The sequence below is a fragment of the Nansenia antarctica genome, assembly GCF_963989245.1.
Source record: "Nansenia antarctica genome assembly, chromosome: 6".
Lineage (NCBI taxonomy): Eukaryota > Metazoa > Chordata > Actinopteri > Argentiniformes > Microstomatidae > Nansenia > Nansenia antarctica.
In genome coordinates, this window is record NC_137676.1 from 59128056 (window position 1) to 59142841 (window position 14786).

At 47.0% G+C, this 14786-nt stretch overlaps 1 protein-coding gene across 2 annotated transcripts in view; it reads right to left on the minus strand.

The window, feature by feature from the left end:
* The window catches only part of wdr17 (WD repeat domain 17), a gene marked incomplete at both ends in the record, with an annotated part of 17493 nt that continues 2707 nt past the window's right edge, over positions 1-14786 (minus strand). The window contains 27 exons of one of the 2 annotated variants that reach the window (XM_080533407.1): positions 1-120; positions 726-909; positions 1119-1217; positions 1640-1741; positions 1983-2085; positions 2323-2464; positions 2879-2990; positions 4716-4736; positions 5531-5670; positions 6271-6370; positions 6870-6961; positions 7322-7454; positions 7697-7761; positions 7897-8052; positions 8209-8334; positions 8509-8639; positions 8975-9124; positions 9597-9799; positions 10227-10391; positions 10633-10719; positions 11049-11131; positions 11396-11487; positions 11721-11889; positions 12488-12675; positions 12834-12956; positions 13166-13417; positions 14042-14272. In XM_080533407.1, coding sequence (XP_080389533.1) covers positions 1-120; positions 726-909; positions 1119-1217; positions 1640-1741; positions 1983-2085; positions 2323-2464; positions 2879-2990; positions 4716-4736; positions 5531-5670; positions 6271-6370; positions 6870-6961; positions 7322-7454; positions 7697-7761; positions 7897-8052; positions 8209-8334; positions 8509-8639; positions 8975-9124; positions 9597-9799; positions 10227-10391; positions 10633-10719; positions 11049-11131; positions 11396-11487; positions 11721-11889; positions 12488-12675; positions 12834-12956; positions 13166-13417; positions 14042-14272 — 3569 coding nt within the window. The remainder of the gene's footprint in view (positions 121-725; positions 910-1118; positions 1218-1639; positions 1742-1982; positions 2086-2322; positions 2465-2878; positions 2991-4715; positions 4737-5530; positions 5671-6270; positions 6371-6869; positions 6962-7321; positions 7455-7696; positions 7762-7896; positions 8053-8208; positions 8335-8508; positions 8640-8974; positions 9125-9596; positions 9800-10226; positions 10392-10632; positions 10720-11048; positions 11132-11395; positions 11488-11720; positions 11890-12487; positions 12676-12833; positions 12957-13165; positions 13418-14041; positions 14273-14786) is intronic. The other variant, XM_080533406.1, reaches the window with a different exon arrangement.

Here is a 14786-nt window from a genome sequence, read left to right on the forward strand (position 1 = left end):
TTAGAAGGGGTTGAGGCGAACCCCGGTACCCAGAGGAGAGAAGGGGTTCACCTTGGCCCACATGAGGGCGTCATTCAATGATATCGCTGATTTACCATCTTCAAGGAAAAACACTGGGCCCTGAGAGAGGAAAACAGAGAGAGAACATAGATAGAGTGGCCTGGGGTGGTCCAGTGGTCTAGCACCGCGGTCTACAGTGTACACATATGACATATGACATATGACATGTCGGCAGGGATTCAAATCCGGCTCTGACAAGCCCTCTTCTCCTTACTTTCCTGTCTATCTTCTCTATCTCTACCGCACTCAGAAAGAAATTGCATGATACAGTATACTGTATACATCTTTAGTGGCAGGATATTGGTTTGTTATGGGGTAAGAGTACATCCTATCCCCTTGAATCGCTGAAACTAAAGAGAAGCATAGACTTGCATGAGCTGCAATGGCATGATTAATAGGTATTTGGCTCTAAAAGGGATGACAAGGGTTCAACTCTACTCTTTGCTGACTGTTACCAAAGATTGTGGAAGACAGATGGTGAACTTCACTCATCAACCTACTATTCAACTTTAATAGTCAAACTAATGTGAAAATCGGATTTGGCGGCTGACTAACCTGGACCCTCACAGTGACTCACCTGGACCCTCACAGTGACTCACCTGGACCCTCACAGTGACTCACCTGGACCCTCACAGTGACTCACCTGGACCCTCACAGTGACTCACCTGGATCCGGAGGCCAGTGAAGCAGGAGACCTGGACGTCAGAGTGGCTGGGCAGGTTGGACCCCGTGACGTAGTCTGGCCCCTCCAGCCCCCGCAGAGGCTCTCCCTGGATCCGGTCCAGCAGCCGGGCGTACTCCGCTTTCTGGGCCTCCGAGGGGGGGGTGTCCTGGCCTTCATCAGTGGCCCTGGGGGGTGAATATACTTGTATAAGGCATCATTGTTTTTGTGAGGTGTGTCCCCCAATATTATTGCCTAGGCTAGGACCCTATCCTCAGGATGACCACAGATGAGTGAAAGCAATTGGCTGAACATGAAGAGGGCCAGACCTAGTGGCCCAGGTAAAGTACAGTGGTAAGGGAGAGTAGCGGCGGCGCCGCGCCGGTGTTGAACTCACTTGTTGAGGGACTGCGTACAGGCTGTCCATGCCTCCAACTCTACAGTCAGCTGCTCAATCTGCAGAGGGACCGACACCTCCCGCCTCTTCAACAACTGACTGGAGAGGGAGGGAGAGAGAGGGGGAGAGAGGGAGGGAGGGAGAGAGAGAGGGAGAGAGAGAGGGAGAGAGAGAGAGAGGAAGAGAGATGGGGGAGAAAGGAAGAGAGAGAGAGGAAGAGAGGGAGAGAGAGAGGAAAAGAGAGCGAGAGAGAGGGAGAGAGGAAGAGAGAGAGAGAGAGGAAGAGAGAGAGAGACAAAGAGAGAGGGGGAGAGGGGGAGAGAGGAAGAGAGAGAGGGGGGGGTTGTATAGGCCAAGGGAGAAATAGAGAAAGATAGAGGAGGGGAAGGTAAGGGCCAGAGAAAAAGGGAAGGAGAGAAAAGTAAAGAGAGAGAGAGATAGACAGAGAAAGAGAGAGATGTGTTATGTTTGTCTGAAACAGAGAAATTTTACATGTAGTTTTCTGTCAGCTCAGTGCTCACCTGGTATACTCGTACAGTGCAGGTACAATGCTGGAGTACTGTCTTCTAATGGCCAACAATGCACCAATGTAACCGCATAGGATGAGTAGCTCACTACGGTCTCTGAAACACACATCACACACACACACACACACACACACACACACACACACACACACACACACACACACACACACAGACACACACGCAAACACCACACACGCAAACACCACACACGTGCAAACACCACACACACACACACACACACAAACACACACACACACACACAATGTCAGAGGGTTAATATCTTCTCCGTAATACTGTATTAAGTGACTGTAGTTTCCAGTCCATTGACTGCACTTACTCCGTACACTTGGCAAGTACGAGGCGGTCAGTTCTAATGTAGCCCAGAAGGTCAAGGATCGGGTAGATTGAGTCCACAGTCCACTCAGAACCAATCAGCTGTTCTGTAAAGAGAGGAAATAGCAATATTGAAATATAAGTAGGAATCACCATAGGATATCATCAATAAGGCACTGTAGGTTATTTGTACAGAATAACTTCAGGTTCATTAACAGTGACAAACATGTTGGTGGGTTCTTAAATGCACGCATGCACACTCGCACACATACACACACACACACACACACACACACACACACACACACACACACGCACACGCACTCACACTCACACGCACGCACCTTTGACATGTGTGATCCCGATGGGCAGGGCTGTCTCTGGCTCAGGGCTCAGTAAGTGATAGTTGACAGCGTTGAAGATGTCTCCCTCACTGAGCGCAGTCTCTGCCAAGTCCTTACACTCCTCTAAACTGGGCAGACCACACTGAAATAAAGAATCATTTCAATCAATCTATTTTAATCATTAAGTCATGTCATTGCATTGCTCAAATATTTTCAAATGAATGTCATCGATGAAAGGGCAATGGGCTATATAGCACTTGCCATAGACATCCCTAATGTAGGAAAGGCGGTTTGAAACAACTCTCCCCTAATCATTAAGGTTGCTCCAGACCCTGAAGATAATGGGCCGGTTTCAGAGACAAGGCTTAAGCCTAGTCCTGGACTAAATCACACTTTCAATGTAAAATCTCCATTGAAGATGTTTTTTAGTCTAGGATTAGGCTTAAGCCTTGTCTGTGAAACCGGCCCAATGTGTTAGATCCTTGAACCCCTGCCTAGGCTTTAGCTTAGTGGGACAAAGCACACGTCCTCATGCGCAAGACCCGGGTTCACCAACCTTCTCATGCAGGTGGTTGATCTCTGCCGAGCTCCCGGGGTAGAAGGCACACAGCTTGGCTAACAGGGTCTTGTTCTCTGGGATCATGTGGAGGAGGTCAGCTGCCAAGTCCCTAATAAGGGGACAGAGGTGAGAGCACTCCTGTTGTTAGACTGGTATAGAGATACTGTATCAGTGAGCACACAGCCCTAGACTGGTCCCAGATCTGCTTGTGCTTTAGCCAACTTACACAATAAAGTAGAGTAGAGTAGATTAGAGTAGAGTAACGTTGAGTAAAGCAGAGTAAAGTAAGGTATGGTAAGGCTCAAGATCTAGGCCAGGGGTGCTCACACTTTTTGGAACCAAGATCTACTTTTCAAGTAGCCAGTCTGCCAAGATCTACCAGTCTAGTTTCAACATCGCAAACGTACATGCACGTACTACAAACACACACACACACACACACACACACACACACACACACACACACACACACAGTTCCCAGCCTGCATAGTAAACTCACAATACACTTTCCCTCTCTCTGTCACACAGCCACAGGAGAAGACCATCACAAACCCTCCCTCTTTGCTATTCTCGCTCACACACATTCACACACACACACACACACACACACACACACACACACACACACACACACACACACACACACACACACACACACACATTTGCCAGTCTGCATAGGGAGCCATAGCACAAACCCTCCCTCTCTCTCCCCCTCTCTCTCCCTCTCTCTCTCTCACTCTCTTACACACACACACACACACACACACACACACACACACACACACACACACACACACACACACACACACACACACACACTCACTTTCTCTCACTCACACACTGACAGCCAGTCTGCAGTACCATAGCCAACTACTGATCCAACAAACAGAAAAGTAAACCAGATACAAAACAGGTAATTCCCTAGTTTGAAAGGAGGAAATAAATGCATTTCTCTACCTTAGTGGGAGACCTGGCACTGGGAGGAGGCAGCTAGTTTCTAGTAGTCAGGGCTGTAGGAGCTGGTTGCAAGGTGTAGGCAGGCTGCAAGGTGTCATCAGCCACTGTGGATCTGTCATCGAAAAGGCAATCTGCAGCCTCGAGAAACGCTTTTTTCACAATTTCGCCGTCTTTGAATGACTTCTTGTGTTTAACAAGAACGTGACTGACGCGATAAGAAGCTATCGTTACAGCTGTACGTTTTCGCTCTTTTGCCACATTTCCCTTCTAACAGCCATCGTAGATCTGCAGATCAGACAGACGCACTTCCAATATCACATCGTGTAAAAGTCCTCCTCCCATTCTGGATGGAAGTTATACGTTATTGGTTTCTTACTTGGTCCAGCTTCCCCACTCATTTGTATACCCTTTCTTTAGTAGTAAATAGTAGAAATTGGAAGGCTAACTAGTTAATTAGTCTCGCCGGTATTTTGTATTTTGTAGTTGGCGCTGTTGACTGCGCATGCGTGGTGAACCGTGTGTTAGGTGAAAAGATCAGATCGCAGACTGGCCTACCTGTACGTCAATCAAGTGGCAAAAGCCATAGTGAGGATGTATGATAGGCGAACTTTTTTTTTTTTTTGAACTTTTTTTTTTTTAATTTAAAAAAAAATAATAATAATTTGTTCAATGCCATGCGATCTACCCATACTACCTTTGCGATCGACCGGTCGATCGCGATCGACGTATTGGGCACCCCTGATCTAGGCCAAGCAAACACAGACCAGTGATAGTCTTCGTGGCTTCTAGGCTGTTAATCATCACAGTCATAATCAGGCCAAAACAACCATCAAATCAAACAAGTGAAAATGTATGATTTATGAAGAACCAATAATACCTGAATCCAACACATGGAAAGCTATAGGAGATGAAGAGATCATAAACATGATAAATGTTGAAACGGTTGGGCCAGTTTTCCAGAACGTTAAATCCAGATGTTTAACTTCTCCATTTTCAAAGGTCACGCAGTATGTAAGCATGGTATTAGTCCCAGATGATGTGGGATCAGAGAGATTTGTTTCCAATTTGTTCAATTTGCACAACACAGGAGCATTATTAGCTGGGTGCTCTGAAAAAAACCGGTCCGAAAGGAGAAGGGTAATCTAGTCAGGTGCTTACAGGAAAACTGTGTCCCAATAGTCTAGTCACGTCACGTCACAAAAGTAGGGTAGGGCTTCCCTTTGTTAGGAACACTACTAATACTGGGTAGCACTTCCCTTTATTAGGAACACATATACTAATACTGGGTAGGGCCTCCCTTTATTAGGAACACTATACTAATACTGGGTAGGGCCTCCCTTTATTAGGAACACTGTACTAATACTGGGTAGGGCTTCCCTTTATTAGGAACACTATACTAATACTGGGTAGGGCCTCCCTTCATTAGGAACACTATACTAATACTGGGTAGGGCTTCCCTTCATTAGGAACACTATACTAATACTGGGTAGGGCTTCCCTTCATTAGGAACACTATACTAATACTGGGTAGGGCTTCCCTTCATTAGGAACACTGTACTAATACTGGGTAGGGCCTACCTTTATTAGGAACACTATACTAATACTGGGAGGGAGGATAGAGGGAAGACTACTGTAGGGAGGGAGGATGGGAGGAATAGAGGAGAGACCATTGGTACGCAGTCTGACTACTCACCAGGTGGGCGTGGTCATGTACTTCCTGGCCAACAGCTCCAGGACGTAGTGAGTGGCCTGATTGGCTGCCTCGCTCAACACCATCCCCACACACACCGCCAGCTCCAGCTCATTCCCCCGGATCAGACTGGCCATGGCCAGCTATGACAGAGAGACAACCCACTAGCATCACACATTTATAATTTACATTTTTGAGCATTTAGCAGACGCCTTTATCCAAAGCGACTTACAACAAATACATTTGTCTAAATAAGTGAATCATCTATCCATCAGTCATCATAAGAAAAAGGAATCTATGCCAAAACCAGGGGCGATTGACAGTTACAATGTTAGAAGAAGGAAGAATTACTTATTTTTTTCATACATTTACTGTATCCATTACACCATACAGTTATGGTTTACACTCAGGCACTGGACAAACCAGGCAGACGTTGGTCATTATTACAGCCTATGTGTATACTGTACATAAGCATCATTCACACCAAGGGAGGCTGGTGGAGGTAGAAATCGGAGGATGGGCTCATTGCGTTTGATACCACTCCTCATTCCATTCCCTGCATTACAATGAGCCCATCCTTCGATTTCTACCGCCACTAGCCTCCCCTGATTCACACACAAGTGTGTACTATACTTAACAGAACTGTATCATGTGAGTGACATCACAACACATGGATGTTGAGCATTCTCTTCATGACCCCTGCTAATGTGGGGATGTCACCCCGTACACAGCACCCCGTTTACCTCAGAGTTGTCCACCGCCAGGTGACAGCACGCCGCCAACACGGCGCGGCCATCTTGGAAGTACCACTCTGCCAGCTCCTTACACACACCCTGCAGCAGTCTGGAACCAGAGAGGTCACACTTAAAGCCTCCAACGTCTGGCTATGAGGGACATGTTCAACCTTTCAATGTGGATGCCAAACTTCACCAAGAGGGAGATTTTGTTTGGAGACGACTTCAAGGGAAGTAAGTACAGTATAATTCGTAAGCAATATACTGCATGTGTAATATGTAATATTGGGCCAGTTTCAGAGACAAGGCTTAAGCCTAGTCCTGGACTAAATCACACTTTCAATGTAAAATCTCCATTGAAGATGTTTTTTAGTCTAGGATTAGGCTTAAGCCTTGTCTGTGAAACCGGCCCATTATGTAATAAGTGTGACTGAGCAAGAAGAGCTTACACACGGCAAATGCTCCTCCAAGGTACTTTGATCGATCTGGCTAGTGCAATTCAATACAATTAAAAACACTTTGGAGCAGCAGTGAGGGGCTCTTCTTCCTTTTTTTATTACTACTTCCACTGTGAAACACACAATGTATTTTCATCTTAAAAGATATACCCATTGTATGCTTCAACGTCGTCACTGTCTGCGCTGGCTGTGTGGTTTAATGAAGTGGTCTGAGGCACATGGATGTTGCCTTCACATGCCCCCTGGAACAAGAATAAAGGAACCTCAAGACTGGATAGATACTTCATATTATATTGAATTACTGATTTCAATCATTTACTTAACTTTCATCCAACTAAACCAGTTCTTGGACTCATTCACTTCTCTTACAATGACTCGGCATAGACAGAGACTGGACATGGACAATTGAACAATTCTTCACCTTGCAATGTCTGTTTACATTATGATGACAATCTGCTATATTATCTAAGTCTAGGTCCTTCCATATCTATGTCTAGGTAAGGAGAGCTATTCATGACAACGAATTCCAGTGTATTTAATACGTACAGTTTGTCCAATAAAGGTGAACTTTGACCCAGAGTACATGGTGTGTGTGGTCCTACCTGGGCCACTAGCAGGGCCTCCTGCAGCTGACCTCTGGAGGTGAAGAAGTTGACCAGCTTCCTCACGTCTCCCGTGGCGATGCAGTAGGGAATGACATCATCGTTTTCCTCCTGCATCAGCTGGTCAGCTCTCCTACGACCAGCACAAATATGCTGATTCATGATGTCCGTCTATTGATCATAATCCTTCAAATTAAGAGTCTGAATAGTGGTTTTGACTCAAACCTACATCCTACCGACTACGTCAAAACATGCCGTACGTGACTACGCCACCTCCCAGGTTTAATGAGCATGAGGAACTCTACCATAACAGATCATTCATTTTCAGTGTTACCATGTTGTTTGTATTGGGTTCACATGATAGAAAGAACATACCTTTGCATCAGTTTCTTCCAATATTTCATGGACACACCGGGGGCAACTGATAACGCCTTCTCCCACTGACAAATGAAGGTCATATGAATGATATTCATAACAGGGTTTAACCTACAGTATGAGGTATATCACCTCTATGAAATGCAAAGTTGAACGGTTTCTTATTGAGGTTGCTGTCTAAAGGGACAGCAGGCCCTCACCTCTCCCAGCTCCACCATCAGTTCACAGTATCTCTGGATCTGGCCTAGTCGGAGGTGGATCTCTGCTGCGGCTCTCAGTCTCTCCTCTTTACTGGGCGCTCCGATCCCCCCTCCGAACTTGGACATCTTCACGATGGTCAACTCCTGGGCCTCAGACTGGTTAACAGGAAGAAAGACGGATGGATTGACGACGACTGATAAATAATTAGGCTCCTCTTAGATAACCTCCTCCGATGCGTTTTGAGGAGAAGGAAGCGAGGAGAGAGGACGGAAAGGAATAGAGGGACAACTGTTGGTCAGTGGATGACTCACAGTTTTGAAGCGGACCAGGTGTTTCATGTGCATGATGCCGTTGCCGTAGCTCTGGGGTAGAAGACTGTCATCCTGCCCCTTGATCACAGCTACCAGGTCCCACAGGTTGTGACTGCCCCCTGGAGGCTGGAGGTACAGAGACGCGTTATCGTCTTGAAGGGATTACTTGGGATTATGAAGAAAAACATACAACTCTCAGATTTAAACCCTGTGTCGGAATGTAGTGAGTGTAGTGGCTTGAATACACTCCTGGCTAGTTGTGTCTGTTCACTTGTATTTGACATGATGAAACATACTCACTGAGAAACACTCCGAGAACCACCTCAGTTTCTTCATGCGCACTTCACTGGAGAGTTTATCCAACTCCTGCTTGATGTCTCTGGAGATTTTACCACAGAGCAGAGGAGCGGCACCGGGTACCATAGCCCTGTCTGCAGCGGAGAACATAGAGAGATCAGACTACCATACAGACATGTAGACAGACAGAAAAACAGACAGTCAGATGGATGGACAGATGAACGGACAGACAAACGGACAGACAGACAGTCAAGACAGACAGACAGACAGACAGAGAGACAGTCAGACAGACAGACAGACAGACAGACAGATGGCAGATGAACAGCCATACAGACATTTGGACGGATGGACAGACAGTCTAGTAGTGGGTAATGGGGCTTGTGGGCAATGCCAACGACGTCTCTATCATAGTGGCAGTGACCAACCAGAGGCTGACAATAGCTAGTGACTGACGAATCACGGGGCTAACCTGTGTTCCCGATGATGTCATCCCAGCCACGGTCAGCCAGGATGTTGACTAGCAGCGGGGCGATGAGGGGGGTGAGGGACCACAGCCGGACTGTAGAGTCTCTGGAACAGGAGGCCATGGTGAAGGGGCGGCTGGGATGGCAGGTCAGGCCTGGGACCGTCGGAAAGGAAGACATCATTAGTTATAAGTTCAGCATGACTTGTGCTTTATTTCAACAACAATGAACACCTTTCTGACTGTTAAAACAGCTTTCTGACTGTTAAACAGCTTTCTGACTGTTAAACAGCTTTCTGACGGTTAAGACACCTTTCTGACTGTTAAACACCTTTGTTACGGTTAAGACACCTTTCTGACGGTTAAGACATCTTTCTGACTGTTAAACACCTTTCTGACCGTTAAAACAGCTTTCTGACCGTTAAAACTGCTTTCTGACCGTTAAACACCCATACAGTGAAGCCCTCCTCCAAGACCAGGATTGGAGAAAAAAAACACACACACACACACACACACACACACACACCTACAGAATATTCCAAATCCTAGTCTTTGAGAATCTCCTGTAATGTCTATCCTGGTTTTCACTCCTCCAACCCATACAGGTCCCTGCCCAGCGCTCCCCTACCATAGACGTCAGCCCCGTGGTCATAGACGGTGTCCAGACAGGTGCCGTCTCGGGTGTCCCAGACCCGGATGGTGTAGTCCCAGCTCCCCGAGGTCAGCAGGTAGGGGACCTCCGTGTTCCACATCAGGCCTCTGACGGGGGCGGTGTGGCCGCTCAGCACGTTGATGCAGGCGTCCTGCGTGTAGTCCCAGATCCGCACCGTCCTGAGGAGGGGAGGGGGGAGGGGGGGGCAGAGAGAGAGCAAGAGAGAGAGCAAGAGAGAGATATATTGGTAAATAGAAAGATAGAGAGTGAGAAAGAGAGAGAGAGAGAGAGAGAGAGCAAGAGAGATAGATTGGTAAATAGAAAGATAGAGAGTGAGAAAGAGAGAGAGAGAGAGAGAGAGCAAGCAAGAGAGAGACAGACAGACAGACAGACAGATAGACAGAGAGAGAGAGAGAAAGAGAGTGAGAGAGCGAGGGAGTGAGAAAGAGAGAGGGGGGGAGAGAGAGAGAGATTAGATATAATCTAATAATGCGTCAACAGTACAGGAAAGTCGTGTCAGAGCGTGAGAGGGAACAGCTCTGAAAATCACACAGAAACACAAAGTTCATAAATAACTGAGACAAATATCAAATCCATAGTAAGTACCCATCATCAGAGCCGCTGCAGAGGATGCCTTCTCTGAGAGGAGACCAGCGCACGTGGAACACCTTGGCCAGGTGACCCGTAAAGACCTTCAGTGGCTGGTCTGAGCTGGTGGCCAGGTAGTACACACGCACATTCTTGTCCTCACAGCCTGTGGCTATCATATCTCTGTGGAAAGGGAGAGAGAGAGAGAGAGAGAGAGAGAGAGAGAGAGAGAGAGAGAGATAGAAAGAATGAGAGAGAGAGAAAGAGAGAGAGAAAGAGAAAGAGAGAGAGAGAGAGAGAGAGCAGCCTGGTGATGTCGCCAATGCTCTTTTTGGGATGTACATACACATGAATCTATCTAACATATTTTTGAAAGATAAAAGTTTGATGGGTGATTGAAAATATACAGTAAACGCACTCTTACTTGTTGTTCTGACTCCAGTCACAACCGAACACAGAGGCAGGATGTTTGTATTTGTGTAAGACTTTGCCGTCTATGGTCCTTATGATACTATAAAAGACAGTACCAAAAGAGTTATAATAAAAATAAAAAAAATACATCACATTTACAGTACATAGTAATGCTTTACAAGTCTTAACCCATGCATATATAGGTAGAGCAGTTCCTTCTAGTGTTCCTGGTACAGGCTTAGTAAAGTAGATTGTTGGCATTTAGCAGACACCTTTCTCCAAAGCCACTTACAACAAATACATTTATCTAAGTAAGTGAATCATCTAACCATCAGTCATTGCAAGAAAAAGTCATCTATGCTCGGGGTCAGGGGTCATTGGCAGTTACAATGCTAGAAGAAGGAATCATTCAGGTTAAGATGCACTGACCAGAAGCCGTCACCGCTACATGTGGCTATTCGTTTAGAGTCCTTATGGCTCCAAGCGATACAGAATATCCCATTCTTCCCATGCTGTCAGGTAGGAAAGAGTAGACAAATGGTAGCAGTTATTTAAAGATGGTTACTACAGTATATTGTAGAAGGATTGATGGTCTAATCTAATTTGATTTATACATATACATACGTATATATATAGTATACTAAGTAGTTATGTATTTATGGTATCTTCTATAACTCAAATACATAGGTAGTGACAACCGTATAATACTTGAGATCAGTGATTGACCATAGTCTGCTCATGACGTGTCCATGACCTTTGTCAGGTTATGGACTGACCTCGTTAAACCTGGTGATCATTTTGCCTTTCTTCACATCCCAAATGAATGCACCATTACGAGACGTCGCCCCCGCTATGCAGTTCAGGTCTCCTTCGAGTAAACGAAAATACAAAAAAGGGAGAGAGAGATATTCACCACTTTCAAATGAACCTTGAATCAAAGGAAGATAAAACATCTACCTCGTAATAGCATATGAACAATGCATTCGAACTGACAACTTAAAAGTTCTTCAAAATCATTATAATTCATTCTTATTCTCAAACAACTGCTTATGATTGTATAAAACATGATTATTATGGTCTGTTATCTCCTTTTGACCTCACCAGGAGCCCAGGACAGAGAATAGACCACGCCCTCGTTGCCAGGAGACGTGTACACCGCCGTCAGCGTGTTGATGTCCCACACCTTGATCGTCCCGTCAAACGACGCCGTGGCCAAGAGGTTGGGGTCGTCCGGTTTGAATTTACAGTCAAATATGGTCTCAACATGTCCCTGAAAACAACATTTAGCGAATAGTAAGAAAATCATCCAAGATCATCGGCACCCCTCTCCCATCAGTTGAATCACTATATCTCAAACGCACCACAAATAGAGCACATAAAATTATCTCTGACCCCTCCCACCCTGCTCACCACCTGTTTCAACTGTTGCCCTCTGGACGGCGCTACCGATCCCTGGCCACCAAAACATCCCGTTTCAAAAACTGTTTTTTCCCCTCTGCTATAAGGACTCTCAACACCTGACTCACTGCACTAACCCTGCCAGACGTACTGCACTTTATAAATTGTAAATATGTTATTGTCTTGTGGTTATGTGTGTACATGTCCATGTGATAGTTATGTGCAATGTGTGTATGTTTTTTTGACACTGCTGTATGAGCTTCCACCTGTACCGAAAACAAATTCCACCGACCTCGGTCGTGTGGTCATTAAACGATTCATTCAATCATTTACAGCTTTACAGTCAAATATCTAGATATTTTACCCTCCATAGTAGTCTACTTCCACTCCTCATCCCCCCCCCCCCCGTACCCCATCTCCCCTCTGTCCGCCCTACACCCACCAACCGTCCCCGCTATCACATGACCTACCAGGTCTCGGAGGAAGTCCCACTTCTTGGCGCCCATGTCGTAGAGGCCCACCCCTCCGTCCATGAAGCAGCAGACGGCGTGGCCGGGCGGCAGGGAGAAGGCCTGGTTGTGGGACAGCGTCGGGGGAGGGACCGCCTCGCTGGTGGACGACGTGTAGTGGTTCTTTGTCGGGGAGGTGGCGTTCAGGGCTGGGGAGGGAAGCGGGCAGCCACATAGGAATTACAGTATGTTCGTCAGAAGACAGTGAGATAATGGGCAAACACAAAACAACTTTTCTCAAAAGGTCATATCAAGGTATTCGTTTGAGTTCTTGACAGAATGTACACAAGTCATATGTAACACTTACATTTCTTAGCTGGGGGGGCGTTCAACACGTGCAAAGTGTGGAATCCGGTCTTCTTCAATTTGAAGTTGTCCAAAGGTGTAGATCTTGACACGTTCCATATCCTCAACACGCCGACTTGAGAATCTTGAAAAACAAGGAGAAACTTATATACACCATACTAGCCTGTGACCGAACCCCAATGAACCCCAATGCCCCCCCCATTTATTTATTTTTACCATTTAGCAGACGCCTTATTCCAAAGCGACTTACAATCGATACATTTGACTAAGCAAGTGAATCATCAATGCCCCCCCCCCCCCCCCCCCCACCACACCTTTCACCCTGCTCCTTACCCCCCGTGATGAACATGCCCGGGGCGCTAGGTACCCAGGCCAGACACTGCACGGAGGCGGCTGCACTGGGGAAGCTGAAGGTGGTGATGCAGGACAGAGACTCAGAGTCCACCAGGCGGATGCCATTATGCAGGTTGGCCACTAGGAGGTAGTCGTTGGAGAGGGGGTCCCACTCCAGCGCTGTGATGGGGTCCTCCTCGTCCGTCCCCTCTAAGGACTCGGGGTGCAACACGTGCTTCTGGTTTTTAGATCCTGGGGGCGGGGGGGGGGGGGGGGGGTGGGGTTTGAGGGCAGAAAATGAATGGCCAAAACTTGTATCTGTATCTCAGGCATAGGAAGATGTAGAGGCTGACCAGACTCAAGACACATCTGTTCAGACTGGCCTTCGTACAGCATTGCAGGGGTCCCCCATAGCTGCCTGAGCTCTTATACCGTTTTTAAAAAATATTAATTTATCTTCTTTATCTCTATTCTGTTTTTGTTTGTTGTGTTTTTTGTTCATTGTCCTGTCCTTTTCTTCTGTACAGTGTCCTTGAGTTTGAGAAAGCCGCTTTTAAATAAAATCTATTATTATTATTATTATTATTATTATTATTATTATTATTATTATTATTATTATAATTATTACCGTATTAAGCCCCTTATCAACCACAGTCACTAGGTGAGGTACATCCCAACATGGGAGAAGCTACAGCCACCCAAAACACCACCGTTCCCCTGCCACTCTGGGCCATGGGAGCCAGCTAGATGAGCCTGCAGCGCCCCCCTCTGGCCACACAACAGAGCTGACAGGAGTGTCCTTGTCAGGCATTGCTGGCAGCGAGCCACTCGACAAACCATCTTCCATCCCAACAAGCTTCTCCTTCTCCTCCGTACCTGGCTGGAAGATGGAGAGGCTGCCGTCCGTGTGTCCGAACACCACCTTGCCCTTCTTGACGGGGTGCCAGCGGAACAGACAGATGTCGGACAGGAAGCTGTGGGCCTCTTTGTGGACGGTGACGCCGGCGTCCTGCCCCCCGATGGCCCAGATGTAGAGGGGGCCGCGGTGGGACACGAAGGCCACGCCGTCGCCCGCGTTCCAGCACCAGCTCAGAGACGCTGGGATACCTGAGGAACACACACACACACACAGGCACACACACACACGCACGCACACACACGCACGCACGCACACACACACAAACACAGGCACGCACACACACGCACGCACGCACACACACACACACACACACAGGCACACACACACACACACACACGCACACACACACACGCACGCACACACACACACAGGCACACACACACACACACACAGGCATGCACGCACACACACACGCACACACACACATATGTACGCAAGTACACATACACACACACACACACACACACACACACACACAGTGGTGATTACTCAGGCCCAGAATTGAGTCAATACATCCGCAACAACCGCCTTTACCAATGGCATGAATAGGCACTTCAGTCACTCTCCAAGGCAACCCTGCCTCTCCCTCTCTCTCTCTCTCATAGAGTACTCCCTCTCTCTCTCATAGAGTACTCAGATAGAGTTATTTGATCCTAGACCTGTGGTCAACAGCCTGAGTCTGCCCTTCGCTTTCAACAAACG